Consider the following 24,382-nt stretch of genomic DNA (forward strand, 5'->3'; position numbering starts at 1 on the left):
GTCTTCGCCCCCCGCTGCACCGTGATTACCACGCCCCTGCCGCACTGACAAAGGTTATAAAAAAACCAGTGTCTTCTTGGAATGGTGGATAATAGCTAAGCCTAACTGACATTGAAATTCAATGATAATTATGACACAGAGCAGTAATTTTATTTTTAAACCGCCATATTCGATTTTTCTGATTTTTTTGCAAAACCCCAACAACTCAGAGAAATACTTTTTTTTTTCATTTATCCATATTTTTTTTACGAAAAAGAGATGACAAGCTAAAGAGGGGGTTTCTTGTTATATTAATTTTTTCCGTTTTTTTTTAATGATTTTTTCAAATACATTTATTTAGGAAGAGCGTAGTTATTCGTTTTTTTTTATGTAATTAATGGTTTTTAGCCACTTTTTGTAGGACAATGTATTACAAGAAAACACGAAAATGTTTGAGAAACAGCTGTTTGTTTGTTTGTTTTCAAAAGGGGGGGGGATTTTTCTTTATAACCACAATTTATTAAATAAATTTTCTAATTTGTTTTTTAATTAGACCTGGTTTAATTTTAATGATTTTTAAATTAAATTATTTAAAATAAAAAGATTACTATTATTATTTACAAGTTTTAGGGCAAAAATGTTTTTTTTTTTGCTTTTTTTTTAAATTAATAATTTTTTCGTTTATCTTTCACGAACAAATATAAAATAAAAATATTGCGTTTTTCGGATTATGATTGGTTGGGTTTGTTTTTTCGTTTTTCCATAGAAAAATGAGTGGAAAATTGTTTTAGGAAATAAATTCTAAAAAATAACTCCATGTGCGCTACTGAAAAAGTAACAAGAGTGGATATTTTTGTTTTTTTTTTTGTCTCAAATGTTTTCTACTACAAACTTTTTCTGCAGAAATATTGTTTCTTTAAATTTTTAAGTACGGTTTTTTTTTTGGTTTTTTTGAAGGGAAATTTTTAAATTTGAGAGATCTTTTTTTGCCATTATCCCCCAAAACGTTTGTTTTTTTCTACAACACTGATATTTTATTAAGAAATTTTTCAAAAAAGATATGGAATGTGATTTTTGTTTTTTTTTATAATATTAAATTTTTTTGGAATTTTTTTTAATGTATCCGTAGTCTCCTAATTCATAATTAATTAATTAATTAATTTATAATTAATCCAATTTAAAGATGATTTGTAATTAAAAATTACGTAATAATACTGAAAACTATGATTTTACAAATTGTTTTTCCCCGTTTCATAGCCTGACTTAACCCTTTCCGAACTCTTTATTTTTTCACCCCAAAAAATCCATTTCAAAAATGTTTTAATTTAACTATCTCGCTTATTTCTATGCAGGAGTGAAGTAATCTTGTTAATTAAATAAAGTTTTTACCTAACTAAATTTTATTTAATTAACGAGTCAAAAACTTCCTCTAATTTTAATTGCATAAAAAATTGTTCTGTATATATTGCAAAAAAGGGTTAAAATTTTAAACACAATAACATGATTGTTTTGTAGCATTTAAAAAAATTTAAACTTTGATTCAAAATAAGGAACAATTTTGCCGAACTATAAATTGCAGATTAGTTTTTGTAAACATATTAATATTGGGGATAATATTTAAATAGGAGTTTAAGTACAATTAAATTTAAATGGAAAGAGAGAAAATAATTAAAAACTGCATCTTAATTCGCAAATAAGAGAAAACCCAAAAACTAGCTGTTCATTCTTATCCAGTCTTTCTTGCACCTCAGCCTTTTTTCTTTTTCAAAAAATCCGTTTCATTTATTTTAATTTCTCTATCAATTCGCACATCGCCTAATCCGTTTCATTTATTTTAATTTCCCTCTCAATTCGCACATCGCCTAATCCGTTTCATTTATTTAAATTTCTCTATCAATTCGCACATCGCCTAATCCGTTTCAATTATTTTAATTTCCCTCTCAATTCGCACATCGCCTAACAACAAAAATCCGTTTCATTTATTTAAATTTCTCTATCAATTCGCACATCGCCTAACAACAAAAATCCATTTCAAAGTTTCCCCTTTTTTTGGTTTGACTTAGTCCAACTATTTACATTCGAGCTGGTTTTATTTTTTTTTATATAATTCAGTCTTTTTTTCGAAGTAGTCACGTGTTAAGATGACACTCACGAAAAAAAAAAAAATTTAAATCAACGTTGAATTTTATGCACCATGATTTGTTTTTCATTAAATATCCTCAACTTCACGATCTTAAAAATTAAAAAATTAAACTCCGACAACAAATTAAGCTAAGCTAACTTTAATAACGTAATTAAAATAATTAAACTATAAAATTTAATTATTTTATCGTTCTGGCGTGGGAGGAATTTAGTAATTTACGTACTCGTAATTTTTAACTCAAAATTCAATTAAAAAATAGAGAGAATTTTTATTACGGAAAGAGTTCCAAAATTGGTATTCAAGTTAAGTTTAATTACTATTTAATTAAATATCCACTCGCCCAATTAATTTTAAAAAGCTTTAATTATTATTATTATTTTTTTTTGAAACTCTTCTGTATTAAAAAATCCATTTAAATTAAGTGAAAAATAAAAATAAAATAGTCGAGGAATATTTGTTAATTTGTTTGTCAACAATAATGAGAAGGGCGTATATAATTTGTTTGTCAACAATAATGAGAAGGGCGTATATAATTTGTTTGTCAACAATAATGAGAACGGCGTATATAATTTGTTTGTATTTTTTCATAGGTTACGAACATCAGATTAAACGGAGGGGGGGGGGGAGTTTTCTTTGTTTAATATTAAATAGATATACCTTTATTTTTCAACCAACGGCACACACCTGAATTTTGTATATTGGTTTGTTTTCCTTAAATTTAATTTTAATCACGATTAACGTAAAATATATTACTAAAAAACGAACGAACTTTACTCGAATATATTTCCATATTTTTCGCGATTAAGTTTTGCATTACAACAGCACTGTTAAATTCAATAAAAATTCTTACCAGATTTACCAACTGTATATATTTTATCGACATATTTTACCATCTTTTTCCTAAAATATAAGACTTTTAAATTCTTTATTTTGGAAAAAGGATAAAATAAAATACGGTATTATGTATTTGTTTTTTTTTTCAAAGCGAGTATATATCTACATTAATAGTAGTACTATTATTTGAAATATATTGTTTCAAAATTAATTAATATTGAAATATATTTAAATATATATATAAATAGATAATAAGAAGATAATTAGAATTAATTTAATAATAACGTGAATTAAGGATGACTTTGGTTGTTATTATTAATTATTAATTATTTTGCTTCTTCGATCGTCCCTTTAAATTTTAAATTTTTTCGAAGTAATAATAAAAAGGACAAAATTTTTAATAATTTTTTTTGAAGATTATGCGTTCTGGTTTTAAATTTTTTTTTCTTTTGTGATTTTTTTGGTTTAATCTTTGAGAAGCTTGTTAGCCCTTTGATTGGCTGCTTCGATTCGAACGTTGTTGGATGTGGCCTAGATGTTTTATAATAGTTTGACAGAAAAAAGATGGACAGAAAAGAAAGACAGACAGGAGAAGAAGAAACGTAGAAAGATTTTGTTTTTGTTTTTTTTTTGTATTGGCAATCATCCCAGTTAGATAACATATTTTTGAAGAGCGATAAGGGGTTAAAGGTTAAGGGTTTAAAAGGATTAACGGATTAGTATAAGAAGCGCATTTATAAACACTAATAAAGTATATTAATTAATTTATTTTCTTCTAACTAAATAAGTGTCTAATTTTTTTTAAATATATATATATGTATAAAGTTAATTAAGTGAAGTAAACAGCCAATAAATTATTCTCCCCCCTAAATTTTTAAATTAAGTTTTTGTTTTTTTTTAATTGTTCGTGATTAAGTTTAAGTCTAATTCTCTCTAAGAATCTTATCTGCCCTTCTATTAGCGTGGTGTAATCTATCATCAACATTTTCCGCCTAATTGAAATTAAATTAAATTAAATTAAAAGCCCAGAAAAATTAAAAAATAATTAAAGAAATTAATTTAAATTAAATTAAATTAAATGCCCAGAAAAATTAAAAAATAATTAAAGAAATTAATTTAAATTAAATTAAATTAAATGCCCAGAAAAATTAAAAAATAATTAAAGAAATTAATTTAAATTAAATTAAATTAAATGCCCAGAAAAATTAAAAAATAATTAAAGAAATTAATTTAAGAAAAGGAAGGAAAGGGGTAATTAGGATAAACAAAAATCGCAAACAAACATAAACAAAAAGAAAAAATAATAAGAAATTTAAATTAAAAACAAATAATAATAAAAACAAAATAATATTAAAAAAAATCCCATAAAGTAATTATAAAACAAAATCCCCAAAAAGTTAATTATAAAAATTAATTCTTAATGAGCTTAGTGGCTAATTTATTCGCGCCTTGTATACGCAAATCATTCGATTCGGCCTTTAATTAACAAATTAAAGGGATGATTTTTAACGATGTAATAAAGGAGGGTCGAATTAAGGTTTTAAAAGTGATTTTTGTTTTTTTTTTTAAAGAATTTGGAGTGGAAATTTTCAAATTGAAGAAATAGTAAAGAGAAAGTGGGGGTTTAAGAAAAAAACAAGAGAGAGAAGAAATGTAATTAAAAAAATGCTTCGTTCATTAAAGCAAAGACCATCTAGAGATACAAAGCTATTAAAAACAGAGCAAACATCAAACACAACATACACAAACCCCGAAATTAAAACTAAGTTTGTTATAATGAATGCTTAGAGGGTGTAAATAAAATGCAATGCCGCTAAAACTATATGGACTAATTGAATTTTTAAGCAAAGCGTTGGCAATTCTTCCACGACTTAAAAGGAGGGTGAAATGGAATATCAGGCGATTTTTTAAATAGATTCCGCTATTAATTATAAAATCAATCTGCATATAGTGAAATATCCAGGAAATACCTCAAAATGATTTTAAAATTCAAATTAGTTTAAGATTTCATGGATAATTTGAAACTAGCACCTCCGACCAATCGCGTAACTCCTTGCCTTTTTGTTAACAAAATTTCCGGGGCACGCTCCATAGATAGTTTACACATGGAGGATTCATACAATTAACACGAAGAGGCCGGGCTAGCTGGAGGACAGAAACCCGTCTGCTTTTGTCCTCCAGGTAGCCTGGCTTTCTGGTGTAAATGGTGTGAATATCTTGGCTCTTGCGACATTATTGTCACATCGCGCGCAATTTTTATAAAATCTCGCGCTAAATTTCATTCGACACGTTATTTTGTTAACAAAAAGGCAGGGCGTTACGCGATTGGTCGGAGGTACAAATTTCAAATTCTACGGAATCTCAACGTAAACTGAACTTTAAAATCACACTGAGGTATTTCCTGGATGTTTCCCGATACGCAAATTGGTCTTATAATTAATAGATGACGACTTGATTTTTTTCCCATTTCACCCTCCCTTTAAGAAGTCATAACCAGGCGTTACCTAGCACATACCTTTTGAACTTTTCAGTATGAAATTGCTCTACAAACATTCATTTTAGATAATTGAGCAAATTCCGACTAAAATTAGGCCAAAACTAAAATTTAAATATTTTTAAAACCGCATGCTTTGGAGAAGAGAAAGTCTATGAAACTTTTAAAAGCGAAAAGTGAAGTTTATATTTATGTATATAATACCAAGCGTTAGAAACTATTTTAGCTAAATAATAAATTAGTTAATTATTCAAAACAGGCTAGATAGCGTAAGTCCGCCATTTTAGTCTTTTAGTTGGTTGCTGAGAGAAAGAGAGAGCGCTGTAACTTTGCTCTTTTTTTTTTTAAATGACGATGTGTAAGTGAAAATTTTGCACCACGAGCATTAATTAAACTAATTAAGAAAGTTTAAAAACCAAAATAACTAAGCAGCCATGATCCCTATTTTGAAATTTGAAAATTTCTTGTGCATTTTTTAAATTTAAATCTTTGACTTTTTTTAATAAAAACCTTTATAACTGACTGAACTTCTGAAGGGGAGATGACGTTTATATGACGTCACTTAACGATTCAGCGCTTAATCTAAATTGGTGTAAGCTTAAGCTACTAACTATAGTTTTTTCTAAAATAAGAAAAAAAAAAGCTTAAAAACGACAATTTTTGAGGCAACAATATTAATAAAGACAATTAATTTGGAAAATGGGTCGAGTCTTACCTTCATGTTGATACGATCGAGTTGTCTGTTTTGCGATTCGATTTCGCTGCCCATGTCGATGGCCATGTTACGCAGATTTCCTATCATAGTGTTCACTTGTCCCATGTTCTCCTCCATTTCTCCTTCGCGATCATCGTTTGTGATTCTGCGATATACAAAAAAGGTGTCCAAGTTTTAAAGGGAGTTACCAATACCATTGACGAATTTCAGACCGGTATTAAGTCTGTCTAAAAGGAATCATGGTGACCCCATATCACCCATGATAATTTCTATGCGGGTTTTATGGGCCGGGCTCGAGTACTATCCGTCACATGTCAAACATCTGACGTATTTCTAACTGCGATTTCATTGGTTGGTAGCAACGCGAGGTCAGACGCGCAAGCAAGGTTCAAGTCACACGATTAGTCCCGCTCTTAACACAAAATCCGCCTAGATACGTTTTAGAAAGTGGCTACACAATTATTCCTAGTAGCTGTATGTATTCCTGGTTTGCCACAAGGATAATTGCCTTGGGTGTAAAAACTAAAAGCTCTTAGGTGCTCTGATTGTTTTGGTTTGGATGTATGTATGTTCTTTACGTACAATCACAATTCTTTACCCCGAAAACTTACATTAACAGCGAGGCTCTTAAAACACATTTGCAACACTACTAGCTATAGTACTAAATGAGTATATATACCTTGATACAAAGGTCAAGCATAGTCGCAGCAATGATCGAACTTACTTTGCAATGTATCCGGCAGTTGGACCCGCTCCATTTCTATCATCCATGACTCTTGTCGGCTGACTGTTAAAAAATGTAAACGCGCATTCTTCAGATACGTCAATAATTTTAAATAAGCTAAGCCTTTGAATATCGCAAGCCCCCGTACCCGGTGACGACTTTTCCATCTTCATTGCCCTTCCATGTGCTGGCGTCTTCTTTGAACTCGCTCGACCTTAAATATTTTAAGAAAGACAACAACGTCATTAATATTCATGGATAAAAGTTTAAAAGGTTAAAGGTCGTGATAACGCACTTGTTGCACGGGCAAACGCATATGCCGCAGCATTTTTCCATTCCAGTCAAGTTCTTTTCAGCTTCTTTCATGTCAGCGTTGATCTTGTCCATATCTTCCTCGATCCTGTCCAGTTGCTCTGAAGGTTAGAGGTCAATCGTAACCCCACGAAAGAGGAAAGAGAGAAAAAGAAAATACTGACATATCTCTTAATAATTAAAAGAATCATAAAAAGACGAAATTTCGCGAGAAGGGAAACCAATGGAATTTACGCGAATATATTTCATTAAAATTTAAAACGTCAAGAAAACAATCCAACAATTCTCGTAATTATTTTTAAGAGCGTATGTTTAAATAATTTAATTATCGTGTAATCGTTTTACCGCGTCGTGTTTAACGAGTATAGTGCCGTGTTCAAAGTGTAAATGTGCCTTTTGTAAATTGTGCCCGAGAAAATTCATGTGTGACAAACAAGAAATGGTTTCAGAGTGTTCTTTCATTATATTTCACATGAAATTAGACGGAATAATTTAGGCCTGAAGTTTCTTAGACTAAGTTACCAGGCTCAATAGTTACTAAGCCTAATTTAAAGTTACAAAGGCTTAATAGTTCAAGTTACAAAGGCTTAATGGTTACTAAGCCTAATTTAAAGTTGAGCGGTCATTTCAATAGCTATTAAGCTTAATTTAAAGTTGTAATATGAACTGAACGACACATAAATCGCTAAGCCTAACTTCCTTAAACGTGAAATAAAACTCCAGAATATTTGAAACCACCAAAATCAATCAAATAAAAGAAAACAAAACCATTCTCGGTGCATCTTTCTCAAATGCATTTTTTTTTTGTGTGTTGTTTTCAAAATTCCTTACCCCCTTGATGATTCAGCATTGTCAAGGTTTTAACCCCCACATCCTCACTCTAAAAAATGAAAAAATAAACAAAAATAGCGTGCAAAAATAATTCAATCTCTAAGAGAAGAAAAAGTAAAATTAAACGTGTCGAATATTTCAAATTGAAAAGTATAGTAAAAAAAATCGTGTAGTGCTTGCTGTCAACTGGTTTGTATTTTGCGTGATTCAGACAAAAGTTCGTGTTTAAAACAATGTAATAATAAATAACCTCTAACCCCAAATGTGTCAAATTTGTAACGAAACTCGGAAAAGTTTACGTGTTAGTGTGTTAGTAAGAAATAAAAGGGGTTGTGGAGAAGGAGAAAGATTCTTTTTTTTTTTGTTTCCATATAATTCCAGACATGCACACACACACACACCATATATTTCAAGGACAGGCAACAAAAATCAGTGTTATACATGTACAGATATACATTTCTTTTTATTTCCTGGGGGTCCCAAAAGACTGTCGGACACGCCATGGTACTTTACAAGCGTCACTTGGGACTGTTGTTAAAGTACAGCAAACCCTTTCTCATAAACTGGGGGGAAAAAGTCCCTAGTGATATTTTCATGAGATATACTTTTTCTCACTACAAATTCTCTTCTAAATTGCCTCTATAAACCGAGTCTCGTACTTTCTTATGTATTATACTTATATAGACCAGAAAAAGAAGACATTTTTCCGAGCAATAATGATGGAATAGGAAGGTTTTTGAAAAAAGTCCAAAAAGAGAACAAAGAAAAAGAACTAAAAATGAAATGGGTCTACGTAGAGCCAAGGCTTAAAGTAGGGCTACATTACGTTACGTCACGTATTGAAGAAGAGGTGGTGGTTTAAGCCTTTGTTTAAGTTTCTGTAGACAGATTTTTTACGCCTTTCTAAACAATAAAATTAATAGTGAACTACATTTTAGAATCAGCCAAAGACTAAAATAGGGCTATATACAGGGTGTTTCTGATAGGTTTGTCAGAAATTACATGCAAGGGGATGTTCTTTTGGGAAATCGATTTTGAGTCGAAAATGTAACTTCTATCTCCATTTTGCCCTAAGGGACACCATTTTCAAGTTAAGATTTAAGTATTTTACGAAAGACCCCTTAAATTTGATTAAGAAACTAATTTAGATAATGATTTTCAATTTAATTAAGGGGTCATCCCTATAGCACTCAAATCATAACTCTAAAACAGTGGCCCTTAGGACAAAAGGTCAAAGAAGTTACATTTTCGACTCAAAATCGACCAAAAGAACATCCCCTTTAATTTCAGATAGACTTTTCAGAAACACCCTGTGCACAGTAAAGGTTGTTTAAGCCTTTGTTTTCACGTTTTCATTGAGGAATTTATTTCTATTTTATACCTTTTAAGTGTTGAAGTCACGGGATTAATCGCGAAGTACATTTTAGAAACAGCCAAGGCCTAAAACTAGGACTATAAACAATAAAAAATTACGATTTTTAATTTTTGGTTTGTAGCTTAAACAAATGGCGAAATTTTCGACGTACGTTTTAGATACAGTAAAGAACTATAAAACTCTTGAACTACCACTAAAAATAAGTCTAAAATTAATCTTAAACAACCTCACAGACCAACCTCTAACCCAAAAGAAAAAGACCAGTTTTGAGGAATTTTATTTTTATAAGGAACAAAATAGGGTATATATCCTGGCTTATGGAAACTGGCCAAGTTATCAATCATAGAGGCACGAGGATAAAGGATTGGTTGCCATGACAACGTCACGAAATCAAGAAGGAGAAAAAGATCAAGGGGATCCTGACCTTGTGCTCTGTCTTCACGCGCTTACGAAATTTGAAGTTTACTCGAATCAAGTAGCGATATCTAGTTTACTAGGGAGAAGGTATAAATTCGCCACATTTCTAGCTTTATCTCCAGTCGAAAAGTAGGTCCGGAGTTAATCCCCGCCTCTAAATTGCAACCAGCATCTCATTGGTTCTTGAATACTCACGTCAGCGCGACGCGAATGACGAAAATTGTATTTTGAAAGGGGGACTGGGACTATGGCGCGCGAATACTTAGGCAACTTATAACTTCTCCCTAGTAAACTAGATATCGCTTCTTGCTCGAATATATAAAGAAGATGAAAACATCTCAAATCAACTTATTCCTATAGAGTATTTCATTTATTGCTCTGGGAAGCTCTCAGAGTGCTCTGAGAAAGTTTACGGGTTCCATTTATAAATCTAGATCAGCTTGGATTTTTGTTTTCCATACATACCTAGCGCTAGTACCGATATAAGCTCATAACTTACGGATCACTACGTATGATTTCTCTCTAAAGGCAAGCGCACACCTACCGTCATCGGACGGACCGCACGTATCGCACGCATCGGATTTTATTATTATTACCATTGTTTCAAATGAGAACGCGCTCATCTGTCCGCATCGTACGTATCGGAGGTCGGCAATGCCGACGAGGATTCCCGATAGGGGCATACAATCCGTATGGTCCGTACGGAGCTAAGACAAAAATCGCTCAACGAATGCTCAGATTATGTGTTGATGAAACATAAAATGGCGCTCTTTTAAGATTAGGAAAATTTGCTAGGTTTACCACATTATTCCAAGTTGAAAGGTGTTTCCGGTAAGTAATTTAATACGGGAAAAATCAGAAAAAATGCTGATTTTACTAGAAAAAAAAACACGCACAACTAGCCACTATGTTAAGCCTAGTTTGAAATTTCCCGAGTATTCCGTCGCGCATTCTCAATTGCTCATACGCGCGTTCGGAATTTCGGAAATCCGAATGCTCCGAATTCAGTGTGCGCAGTTGAAGAAAATTATCCGATGCGTGCGATCCGTGCGGTCCGTCCGATGACGTTAGGTGTGCGCTAGCCTTAAATCGGTACAGACGTTTTGGCGGGGAATTATGGGTATTTTATAGCCAGGGTAATCTTTAATTAAGGATCTTGGCTCTCTCTGTCGTATTTTACGACGTAATTGAGCAAATCCAGAGCTATCTCAGAGCAAGTGGTAAAATGGAATACTTTATAAATCTTCGGTATTAACCATTTCGGAAATTACACACAGAGAAATCAACGCACATGGGCGAGGCCGCCGTTGGGGTATCCTCACTCTCGCCAAAAAGTCGCGCTAGAAGCAGTGCGAGTTGGCTAGTCTCCCTCGTTTAGGGAACTCAGGCTCCATCTGACGTTGCTTCTAGGTGCAAGTTATAACACCCCAATGGCAGCTCCACCCCAGTGTGTTGGTTTCTCTGTTTGTAATTTCCGTAATGGTCTATTGAAGAGTAATTGGAGTTACTTGGTTTTTGCGCTAAAGGGATGGATGTATGTATGGTTAATCAGAATTGGAAATGTTCATTATTAGAAAATATTCGCTTCCCGCTTTAAATTTTCCCGCTCACGTTGGTTAAGGAATTTTTAATGCTGAAAAATAATCCAATTAGTCTAAAGGAAGGGCCAGGAATCCAAGAAAAATAATTAATTCAGAACTTTCGTGCTAGAAAGGGAGAACGAGGTTGTCTAGGAATTCCGGAATTTAAAAGGGACAGTGAAATTGATTGGTTCAATTGATTTCTAATCGTTATAAAAGGGTCGTGATTTGAAGTAAGATTCGTATTTCATTCTCCCTTTAAACAGGGGTTAATTTATTCACTAGTGGGTCCTGTTCGAAGAGAACTTTTAAAAAGGAGAGAAAGTTCAAGTATTCTGAGAAAGAATCAATACTACCTACTTAAATAGACAAAAGATTTTTTATTTCTCTTTCGGTTTCTTTCGTTAGAAAATGAATTTATAAAATTTAATTTACTAAATTCGGTTATGAATATTGAGTAGGAGTACCAATACGCAACGTTTAAGTGGATTAGAAACATTATTATTTAATTATTATTAATTAATAATTTAATTTAAAAACACGAACTACAAATTCCGCATAAGCCCGAATTATTTAATCTAGATTCGAGATGAGGGGCAGTAATTTAAACAATACCGCTTAAATTACTCATTTATAACATACCGTAGTTTTAAGATTGGTAATTTACTAGTTAAACCTTAAGTTCAATTAAAATTACAGACAAAACAGCAATTTAATTTAATTTAAGGGAAATTTTAAAGAGATAATTTACTACTCGAAGTTACCAATTGATCATTGAAGTATTTTTCAGATCAGAATGTACTTAAAAATCCTTTAATTACTATAAATTAGTGATAAAAACGGACGGTAACTTAATTTATAGCAATATCAGAATCAGTAATTTTACACCTCTAATTCATAATACAGGGTGTTACAAAAAGGGCATGGTAGGGCCGAAGTAAAGTGAATTCTATTGCCTATTTGAGTCAAAGATATAATTCCTATGACCTTTGCCCTAAGGGACAAATAAGTTAGAATTGGAGTGTTTTACGGATGACCCCTAAAATATTTGTAACAAAATTAACTGAAAGACAGTGCTAATTTAATAAAGGAGTAATCACTAAAACACTCTAATCATAACTTGTAAAGTGTGGTCCTCATGCCAAAATGTCACAGAACATTTTCGACTTAAAATTACCCATAATACCCAATATACTTCGGTCCTACCAGGCTACCACACTTTTTCGAAACAACCAGTATATATAACTGCAAGAACAGTGACTTGGTAGAATATTCATGTACGAAATAGATGGATCGATAAATTCATTCACCTAATTAACTTACTTTTGTGATAATATAATCGATCTCATTCACCTACTAAAAGATTCTCAATACACTTCCTTTAAAAGCTAATATTGACATTTTTATCAATTTAGAACGTCATTTGTCGACAGAAACATGAAATTATGTCAATCAATAATATAGAACTATTAGGAATATCTAACAAAGACAAGTTAGAAATAAATAATACTAAATTATTAAAAGGACAACTCATAATACAGATATTTCGAAAATAAAGAATATCAAAAGTTTATAAGGTATGTTCCATAAGTTTGTCACTGGTTACAAACTGGAGCTTGTCATGAAGTGACGTAGGTCATAGATTCGAGGTAAAGCGACATACGCCTGGTGAGGCGCTGTCAAAGGCTTAGTAATGCAAACTGCAAAATTAACCGAGTGTAATTATGAAGTTCTCGCTTGTCGTTTTCGAACTAGCTCTCAGCGAGTCTCTAGCATCTTGTCATGAAGTGACGTAGGTGAGACGTCACAGACTCTCGTAAAGCGACGCCTGGTGAGGCGCTGACAAAGGCTTTGTACAGACTAAATAGAAATCAAGATGGACTGCAAGATTTACCGAGTGTAGTTACGCAATTCTCGCTTGCAGTTCTCGAACTAGCTGTCAGTAAGTCTCTCAGTAGCATTACAAAGTATAGGTAGTGTCATACTTATGGAACATATCACTCATAAACTTATGGGAATATGAATTAAGAAGTCGGTGATTTCGAACATTAAACATGGCAAAGAACATCTGGCCAATTTCCACACAATAAATTAATGGAGGCAACAAAAAAGCGCTTCTTTTTCTAGACTGGCGTGTAGTAAATTACGTTTTACGAGAGTCGATTTATACGAGGTTTTCCTTTTTTATATATATATATCATTAATGTTGGTTTGTTTTTCTTTTAGTTTGTTTATAATCTTTTATTTATTATCACTGATTTCTCCTCGTTTGTAACGGTAAAATTTATCGACGTAGTAATGGAATATACTAAGCCTGGTATGATTAATAACTTTGACTTGAACTACATATTACTAAAGTTATTTTTCAATTGATATATGTAGGCCACTTTCAAATATAATAATAATAAAAAAATGTATTACGCCCCTGGTGGTTCGCTTTTCCCTGAACTCGGGTGTGTTGAGGGTGAAACATTTCTACAGGCGCTCATAGGATTAACACTAAGAAGTTTCACCCTGTAAGTCGGCTTTCCCCGACTACCATATTTATAACTCTAAATTAAATTTGTAGCTAAATAAACAAAAACTAAGCGCTATTTATAACAGAAATTTAGCCTCAATATTTCATCCCAGTTTTCACACCAAATTAAGGCCTATTTTTAAAATAAAAAGGTAGATTAGTGTCCCTTATAGCTTTAACTGACATAATATTAAATTCCAGCCAAACTTTACAAAACCAAAAGTTAGGCCTTAGCAGCCTCGATATCTCCTCATAGAATTTAGACTTTTTTAACATAAAAACATAGATTGCCCCACATAAATTCCCAACTAAAACGGTAAAATAAAAGTTAGGCTTAGTAGCACAGACTTTAGGCCTATTTTTAAATATTAAGCCTAGATTCACGTACTTTATTACCCCAAAACCATAATAAATTCCCGTCCAAAAAAAAAAACAAAAAAATTAGGCTTAGTAACAAACGCTAAGCCTATTTTTAATATAAAGCTTAAATTACTAGATTCACGTACTTTATAACCCTAAACCTTAATAAACTCCCACCAAAAATTCTCAAAACAAACAGAACAAAGGCCAATTTTTAATATAAACAGTAAATTCGTGCCCTTTGTAACATTTAAAGCTAAAAATATAAAAATAAAAATTAGGCTTAGTACATTGTTACTAAATCAATATTTCCACTTTGTTTCCAAGGCAACGTTCTTTGAATCTTACGGTTACCGTCACCGTTCGAGAAAATTTTAATTTAAAATTAATTAAAGATTTCGAGGCGTCGGAAAGGGGTTGTCCTAGGAGAGGGGGGGGGGTCAAGAGTAGGGGAAGTTTCGACGATTCTAAATTCCTTACCTCCTTGGTCGTCGAGAGCAACCAAGGTTCGAATACCGGCTTCTTTGCTCTGAGGATTCGCGGAGTGACGAAGGTACAGACACAGATTTCAAATACATGAGATAGAGAGAGAGAAGGAAGCCACAAAAAAGCAGCAGCGACGACGAATATTTAGGGAGAGATATCAAACAACGTCAGGATGCGCAGAAAATCATCACCATCACCAGGAGTCACCATATTAGTATGTTTTTATTTTTTTGTTAGTAGGGGACACGTTGCATTATTTATTCAATTCGTTATATTTTTTTAAGGTTTTTTTTAAAAGAAAGAAAAAGAAGAAGAGGATGAAAGAAAAATTTGGAAAATTATTAAAAAACACTTTCTTTTTCAGTTATTTTTTTAAGCTTATCTCCAAAGATTAAATTTTCGAAAATGCAAATTATTATTTTTCCCCCCGGTTCCCTCTTTTCTAGAGTTTCATTGTTTACCAGAAGTTAATTAACCCCGAAGTTATATAACATATTTCGACCTCAAAGCAATGAATTTAGTTTGTTGCAATTCAGGAATGCATACAGATAAAAGGAATAATGTGCCCCTATTGTGGAAATAAAAAATATCAAATATCTCCCATGTTAATTTCTATGCGGGTTTTGTGGGCCGGGCATGAGTACTATCCATCACGCCTCATAATTTTGAAATTATTATAACCGTAATTTCATTGGTTAGTGGCAACACGAGGTCAGAGAGGAGCGAGAAGGTTTAAATGCCCGGCGTACATAATGACTAGTCTAGCTCCTCCCCATAAGTTGAGATAATGGCTGTACACAACGATTCCTCTTAGCTGTATGCATTCCTGGTATGCCGCATTTCCAAATTGTTTTGATAACTTCTAGGGTTAATGTACTTCCGTTTTCCTCCACTTAAGTCTTGAAAGTATGAGAAGGGAAGATTCGCAATTTTGGAAAAGTGATTTTCTTTTCTTTTTATCAGTTAAAAAAATACTTTTATTTAGTTACTTTTCGGGGCAAATATTGGGTCTATTTGAAGTTTGAACAAATTACTTCGCTTTAGGCGTGAAAAGTCTAAAGAGTGACTGTCTGTGATGGACCAATTTCAAAAAAGAAAATATATTTAACCGAAAATGCGAAACTTTCCAATCAATATGCCTATATACTTTTAATGATAATCCCAAACGAATTGGTCAATTAAAAGGGGGGAGGGGGCGTACGTTTAAAATTCCTCGAATATAAAACAATAAAAATAAAAAATTGACGAAGAAGGTTTATATGTATATATCCATGCCTGGGAAGCCAGACATTTAAAAACCACACAAAAAGCGAATATAGATAGATATATATATTAAACTATATTCCGAACTTTGATCGACTATAGCTTTCGAACTGTACAATATATTAAAAGCGACGAGTAAATATATATGTATACAGGGTGTTTCTGATAAGTCTGCCATAAAATAAAGTGTGTATTCTTTGCGTCAAAGTGAGTGTAAAGTGTCATCAAAGGAAGTGGGGGCTCTACAACATTTAGCCACGAGGTTACGAGCTCCCAAACATTTCTTGGCCCCGTACAACAAGGAAATAATTAAACACATGAGGAGTAAGACCATAAGTTTATATAAATTTGTCAGAGGTTACAAACTGGAGCATGTCATGAAGTGACGTCGCCTGAAACGTCATAGATTCTCGTAGAGCGAAGACGCCTGGTGAGGCGCTGTCGAAGGCTTAGTACAGAATAAATAGGAAGATGGACTGCAACACTAACCGAGTGCAGTACTTCAATTCTCGTTTGTCGTTCTGCTAGAACTAGCTCGAGCTGTAAGTCTCTAGCATTAGGAAGTATATGAGTAGCGTCATACTTATGGTCATGGTACATATTTTATAAACTTATGGTACGACATATCGGCCTTCAATCTAAGAACGTTATTGAAGCTTTATCTAGCATAAGTATCTACTATTAAATACGTAGAAGTTTACGTACGCGTGTAAAAAAAGCTATTTCCTTGTTTTAAGGGCCAATCAATGTTTGAGAGCCCATACCTAATTAGGTAACTAAATATTGTAGAGACCCCATGTTCTTTGATGCCACTTCCCACTCAGTTTGACGCAAAGAAGACACCCTTCAATTTATGGCAGACTTATATGAAACACCTTGTACATATATTTTAAGCCATAAAGCGGGGAAAAGTGACGGCGTCATCATATCATTCTGGACCATGATCAAACTATATGACGTGGCGTGGATATTAATCACGTGGTCGAGCAATAAAGGAGGGATTGAGGACGATTTTATTGCTAATAAAGCGTCTGTCTTACCTCCTTGCTCATCCAACGCCACTAAAGTTCGAATGCCAGCGTCCTTACTCTAAAGGAGCGGACGCCGTACGAGTTTAAATATTTATAATTTAATTAATTGATAGACACTTTAAAACTACATTCTATATGTTAATACAGCGCCCTGTCCTACATAATGTCGATTAATTAAATCGTTTTGGGGACTTTGGTGATTACTTGGGCGATATTACTATTTGGGTTTTTATTTCCGTAAGCCTAATTTGATTCATTGTGTAATGTAAGTAATTAAGACTGGTGGTAATCTTATTAAAAAAGTAGAAATATACAGACCTCCTCGCATAATGCTATCATACGCCGTGTCGATTCCAAGGACTGTAAAGATAAAAGAAAGACGTAATTAGAGATTGAATTTCATTCATTAGTTTTAATAAATTACAATTAAAACCAAGAACAATTTCCGTATTTATGAAGTAAACTATAGCAAAAGAGACCACCATGGTGAAGCCTAACGTCAAGATGTCTTAGTTCCTTCAAGGATTATTTAAATAATCCTTGGTTCCTTTCCTGGCCGCCATTTTAAAATATGGCGGCATATTCAAACCAAAAACGACGAAACCCGTTATAAAGATATAGTGTACCAGTATATTTAATTAAAAACAGTTGAAGGTACGAACGGTCGAACGTAATCCCGTATATAATACTTATCTCTTCGAGAGAAGTGTACCACAAAGAAGGGTAATTGCAACATGATTCTTCCCAACATCAGAACATTTGAAGCAATGTTACTAAACAGAATCACATACACGATAAATAGTTCCCTCATCATTACTCTATTAGCGCTTAATTATTTGCCAAGGCGCATGCGCTAGAGGATTTTTGTCCCACGTCAAGACAATCAAGGTTTGTGCCCGGTTGATTGCTGGGAATTTAGTACCAAACAGTTATAGAATTCACCCTAGAACGGTGCGGTCCCATCTGAAGTTTGATGAGCAGGATAGCAAACAAAAAAGGTGCACGAGCCTGGGAAGATTCATGTTACTTAACTAAAGTATTAAGAGAATACATAGTGTCATCCTTCTATTATCCCCTTCTGCTATTACTTAGGAGCAACATCCTTACAAAACAAGTTAAAAAACTTCCAAGGTAAATCAGTTTGGGATGGGGCGTTGGTAATCAGTCAGTCTGTCAGCGAGTTTTCTTTTTTTAATACATATACACTTTTACAGATATAGATTTCAGATATCTATGGTGCATCCACGCTAAGCCTAAAACCCTAGACATATTTCTCATCAGTAGCCTGAAGAAGCGCGAAATACCCTAGAAGGAATCATTCATTCCTCTTTCTTGATTTTCTCTAGGGGGATAGGAAAAGAGCGGGAACATTTTTGGCGGGAAAGGCAAAAGGGGCCTAAAGGAGAAGCTCGTCGCCGTTTCGTACTCACGAAAATTCGAAAACATTTTCGGTTCCCCCTTGGCACCGTTCACCCGTCCGGAAAAGTCGAGATAGGGGTGGAAAGAGAGAAAGAGTAAAGAGATGAAAAGGATTGGAAGAGGCTGGGAGGGATGAAAACTTGGTAACGCTTTTATATTCCCACGTGCAACGTAGGTAGCGCGAGCAGCGAACGTATTAATGGAAGCGTGTACAAAACTGCAACGCCAGAGTCTTAATGGATAGAGAATTAGTTCCGCTTATATTTAAAAATAACTCTTTTCATTCACCAAATTTGATGCGAATATATTTGCCGCGTGCGTAACCATGGGGATTTTTATTTGCCAAGTTCCTTTATAATAAATAGCTAGACTACGTAATAATTTCTAATTTACCAAGCTTGGTTAACCTCAAATACTTTTTAAATCCTCTATGAATATGCATTTGGTATAAAGTAAGTAAATAAATTAATTATATGGAAAAAAAAATACATATATACATAAAACAGGCCATAAAAAATCTCGTTACTTTATCACAACGTATTATGAAAGCCCATCTTATGCTAAGCCTAAAAGTCTTGCAAACTTTGCGGGCATCTATCATATCTTGGAGAAAGGAAGTTTATACTGGAGTAGCGTAGTCCATAGGCGTTAACACGAGAGCTTGAAGGAGAGAGCTATGGAGTGGTGAACCCAGATACCTATAACGTTGCATCTGTACCCCCACCTACGGCACCGTAGTCCTCCCAGCATCCTCAGCGGTTAGGTAGGGTCGTACAATACGGAATCGTAAAGGACGCCCCCTGTCTTTTAAAAATAGAAGCTAGTTCTCATACAAATACAATGGCGCTAGGCGGCAGCACTTAACAGTCGCCTACCGAAGGTAGGGGCGTACGCGAGGTACAGTGGGAGTTACATTATTTCTCCCTGACACGAGAATGTCCTTCCCATACATGGCCGTAAAATTTACCCATAATACCCCGGTTTTATGTGGGGAATACGCTTTAGGCGCCACCTGGTTATAGCAACAAGAATTAAAACTATTTACACGTGACCAAGCTAATAAAAATATTTCCACCGACAGGCGGCTGCACTCAATGGTGCCCAACCTCGCCGGGATTTTTGAACAGCCACGAATGGCTCCAACTATTCACCGCTCCAGTATCAAAACTTCCCTTCTCCAAGCTAATATAATGACTAATAATGTAGTCTAAACATACACTAAAACTTCTAGACAACAACCCGCCGAAAGACGTGGAGTTAAGAGGTTACATAATATTATCGCTTTAGGGAATACGGTATAATTCCAAGGCTGGAAAATCAACTGCCCGATTAAGAATATAAGACCTTAAGGTTTTGAAAGATGTCTTTATAGGGCACGCGGGAAAAGTGGAAACCGTCCTTTGCTCGCGACATGTGGTGGATGGGTGGGTGGGTGATGGTGTTATTGGAAGAGGATTTTCTATTGGTTCATTTAGACGCGAAAGTGCGTGGGAGAAAAAAAGCCAAGGCTTAAGAAGTTAAGAATCAATGGAATGGCATTCAATTCGATTTTAATTCCCTCGTAAAAATCACTGAAGCTAAAAATAAGCCAACTGTCTGACAGAAACAAACAAACCGGTTAAGGGTTAGAAAATCCAGTTCGCTTCTATGGCTCTGAATACGATCATGGTGTTGATCTTAGCATACGTTCATAAGATATGTAAGATATATAAGTTTGTCAATGGTTACTGAGAGCTTGTCATGAAGCGACATCTGTGAAAACTCTTAGACTCCCGTAAAAAAAGGCCTGGTGAGGCGCTGTCAAAGGGTTAGTACAGACAAAATAGTTAGATGGACTGCGTGTAGTCAATTCTCACGTCGTTGTCGAACTAGCTCTCAGCAAAGCAAAGAAGGTATAAAGAAAGGGAGTTGAAGTTAGCAGCTTTGGCAAGGCATTTTGCGAATTCTCACTTTTCTTTTCACTTATTTATTTGTTATATTTTCCTTCTAATATCTGGTTCACCGCATTTCAACTAATAAGAGGGCAGAGAAATATGTGCGCGCGCACCGGAAGGTTGGAGGTAAACTTTCAAAGCGAGAACTCAACTCCCCCCCCCCCTTATACCCTATTTGCTCTCAGTAAATCATACGAAGTACAGATAGTGTCATACTATTAGTACATATCTTATAAACTTATAATATTAGACAAATATTGAATCTGCGTAAATTCCATTACATCAGAATCAAGTCATGAAGTTTGAAATTAGGCTTGACATCTTCGGATCTTCCGGATGCATCAAAATATAGAGCAGCTGTTTAAAACAGTTCCATGGATAAAACTAAACCCAACTATAGTTAGTATAAGCCCGCATGAACCCCACAAAAATTTATAAATAAATAAGTACAGGTTCTCATGGGGTTAAAAAAAAATTCAGCTATCGATTTTTCAGATAAAATCCACGACGGGAAAAAAGGTCTAAAGCTGAGAATGACGGGGGTAAAAAAGGAATCACGGGGGTAAAAAAGAAATCACGTGGGTAAAGATGTTCGAAAAAGTATAAAAAGTCAAAGCGTATACGCTAAGCCTAAATATCTTCAGCAGTCAATGCCGCAAAGTCGTTTGTCAAAAGAAAGAGTGAAAAAGAAGAAACGTACGAACGACCATCCCCAAGAGATCTTTGGCAAAACGGCAGCCAGACTCTACACCCTACCGTCAAGTAAGATTGACTAACACTAAAATCCCGTCATAAATTTATTCAATAATCCAATGAATATTCGTAGCTATTATAACCCTAAGATATTAGTTTTGAGGTAGTTACCAAGTTAGCGGGTATTTCCTCATTTATCTATCAACTAGAGAAGCTTACCTAAAAGCTAAGTGGATGTACCATATGATTGAAATAAGCAAACTAAACCTAAATTAACCTAACCTAAAGCTATTGGGTTTCAAATAACCAAACCAAACATTGATTAACCTCACCAAATACTATTGAGGTTGAAATAAAAAACCTAACCGTACCCGACCTAATACAATTGAGGTTAAAACGACCAAACTCTACCAAAACCTAATCTAAACTGACCTAATACAATTGAGGATAAAACAACTAAACCCAACCTAAACCTTCCCTTCAGGATCTAATACAATTAGGGTTCAAATAACCTAACGTAAACTAATTTAACCCGACCCGCCTTGATACTATTAGGGTTCAAATAACCCAAACCGCTATTTAGGGCGGCAACCGCGGTTATAAGAACCCCAATTATGGGGTCCGCTCATATGAGGAGGGATTCCCGAATTGCTACAATAAAATAGTTTTAAAAGTTCATTGAATATTTAAATCCATTCATCTTGAGACACTCCAGACGACGAATGGAAAGAAAGAGAAAGCAGCAATAGAAGAAAGTGCCAAGATTTAAACCCAACCCCCCCCCCCCTTCATCCCCGTCGACTTTCTTTCTCCTTATTCAAATAAGGAAACGGAGAAAAGAACTTGGTGTCGGCGGCGGAAATAGAAAATTAGAGAAACCTTGATCCCTAAAGATGAGGATGCGGAAAAGGGGCGGGTGGGAAAAAAGGGTGAGGGACTAGGGGTTGTTAGAGAATGTATTCCCCATGGATATGCTAAAAACGAGTGTGATTAAAAAACCGAATCCCTCCTCTACACGCTCAAGAGGGACGTTCTCGAACGATTCATTCTACTCTTTTTTTCTTCTTTCTTCTCTATCTTCTAAAAGCTTTCGTTCTCCTACCGTGGTTCCAATTTAGTAATTTTAAAAGGAGAGTGTAAAGAGCTAGTAGCAAATAAAACCCAACACACCAAACCCATATTATCATCAAAAATTGATTTAAGGCTGCGGTTTTCACTTGACGTAAATCGAGCGAAAACGTAAAGTAGCCAACGGAAATTTTACGGCAATCATTTTGTGCGACTATATAGGAATGATCTATAATTTTCGACAACCAATCATAGAACTGGATTGTATAAATGATGAATGATGCAATGTCTATGAGTAGAATAGTATATTGTTCATTCCAGTCTGGGAAATAGCACACTTCCTCTGGTCCGAGACCAGTTAATTAATTGCTTGGACTAGTTTTTAAATTCGAGAAGTGGGGCTTACTGGTCCTCGGGACCAGTTTATTAATTACAAATCTATAGGAGAACAAAGGCTGGGACCAGTTCTAAGTCCAGTTTATTATTTCGGACCCTAGGGGTTACTGGTCCCAAGGACTAGTTTAAAAAATATCCTTATTTCCCAGACTGGTTCATTCCACCCATGGCCTAGCCTAGAGCAGACGACATTCATTTATACGTTGTATTGTATAACATAATGAATGATGCAACGTCTATGCACGAGTAGTATATTATTCATTCCTCACATGGGCGACATGGCCTAGAGCAGCCGACATTCATTAACACGGAATACGTTGGATTGTATAACGTCATGATGATGCAATATCTATACATGAGTAGAATAGTATCTTAATCATTCCTCCTATGGCCTAGAGCAGACGACATTCATTTATATGTTGGATATTTCTAGAGTAAACAAAGCAGACGGGTAAAAATCCCTTGCCATTGTGAAAGATATGTTAAAAAAACATCAGAGGTTTGAGGTCCTACTTTCCCTTAATATGCAAATTATGCCCGCAGTTTTCTGTTTTACAGACAAAAGCCTGTTTTTAATTAGAATGTCAACTGAACTGAAGAAGTGACAGTGAAACAAGTGATTTGTCGGTTTATCACGAGTTTGCCTAGACCGTTAAAAGTTTTTATTGAATTTTAAAAGAGTGTTTTACGAAAGGATGTCTCTGGTGAATTAAATTGATTAAATTAGTATATATTAAACTGAAGTTATACGTGAAAATAACTCATGTAAATTCGCCGTTAAATAAACAGACTCACGTGTGTTAACGTACAAATCCTTTAGCGTCATCGTTCCGAAACCCTTTAGTATAGTAACCTAACCAACAGCAAGTTCAACAGCGCTATTTTGATCGAATTCAACATTTGAATTGTAAGCATATATTACGATACAAATCCTTTACTGTCAATGGACCGAAACCCATTCGACCAAACGCAGCTTTACCTTTACTAACCTAACCAACAGTACCTTCAACAGTGTTATTTTGGTCGAAAGAAAATTGAAATTGGAAAAATTCAGTCGTAAATCAAAAATATTCTTGGTTTGACGTGATAAGTTGAAAAAATAAACAAGTTTGCAAAGCTTACATTCACTGCTACAAGATTTTAACATATCACACTAAGACGCCTAAGCCATCTCCTTCAAGGCAACGCTCTTTTGAAATAAACTAAACTTCATAGTTCATACTTCAAAAAAAAAAAAAAAATAAATAAATAAATAAATAAAATAGGCCAAATCTTTCCATGGAGTCAGAGCCACATCGTAAAAGATATCCATCAAAAACATGAGGATTTTCTAATCAATAACTCGTTCCCCGAGGTCAAAATATAAGAAGTTAAAAAAAAATAATAAATAAAATCAGGGCTGAACATCTTCAAAAACAGGGGGGGGGGAGGGCATGGGTGTTTATCTACCTCCTGTCCTGGGGTTCCAAAAAGAAAAGTTGATGGCACTTGCAGTATCGGTTAGGTTTAATCTCACACGGCATTAAACAACCGTCCCTACTATTTCCCTTACAATCGATTTTCAGTTTCAGGGATCCCTTGAAAAAAGGAAAGAAAAATTGAGGCGTCTCCTATACAATAAGTCCAGAAAAGCGCAACGCGCTTGGTTCTCCATGACGTGGATTACGCGCAAAATTTGTTCGCGCGCGCTTTTATGGTGTGAATATACCAAGGCTTAGCTACCACGCTTCCTTCTGGTAGTAATTCGCAGTGAAAATACTAGAACCGTATCCCTAATTCCGTTTCAATAAGCACAGTTGAAACAGAGAGA

At 34.4% G+C, this 24,382-nt stretch overlaps 1 protein-coding gene across 5 annotated transcripts in view; it reads right to left on the reverse strand.

Annotated features, from left to right (window-relative positions):
* Positions 1 to 125: 125 nt before the first annotated feature.
* The window catches only part of Snap25 (Synaptosomal-associated protein 25kDa), a 44,288-nt gene continuing 20,031 nt past the window's right edge, over positions 126 to 24,382 (reverse strand). The window contains exons 2-8 of one of the 5 annotated variants that reach the window (XM_089837690.1): positions 17,381 to 17,422; positions 14,763 to 14,811; positions 7,185 to 7,302; positions 7,038 to 7,103; positions 6,890 to 6,952; positions 6,166 to 6,310; positions 126 to 3,487 (exon numbers count right to left, since the gene is read on the reverse strand). In XM_089837690.1, coding sequence (XP_089693816.1) covers positions 3,422 to 3,487; positions 6,166 to 6,310; positions 6,890 to 6,952; positions 7,038 to 7,103; positions 7,185 to 7,302; positions 14,763 to 14,811; positions 17,381 to 17,422 — 549 coding nt within the window. In that variant the 3' untranslated portion in view covers positions 126 to 3,421. Of the gene's footprint in view, positions 3,949 to 4,038; positions 4,433 to 6,165; positions 6,311 to 6,889; positions 6,953 to 7,037; positions 7,104 to 7,184; positions 7,303 to 8,032; positions 8,082 to 14,762; positions 14,812 to 17,380; positions 17,423 to 24,382 lie in introns of those variants that run through there. The other 4 variants (XM_089837687.1, XM_089837682.1, XM_089837676.1 and 1 more) reach the window with 4 other exon arrangements.

This window comes from Phalangium opilio, unplaced genomic scaffold (assembly GCF_054372755.1).
Source record: "Phalangium opilio isolate 3A_F unplaced genomic scaffold, DU_Popi_V2 ptg000003l_1, whole genome shotgun sequence".
Taxonomy (NCBI): domain Eukaryota; kingdom Metazoa; phylum Arthropoda; class Arachnida; order Opiliones; family Phalangiidae; genus Phalangium; species Phalangium opilio.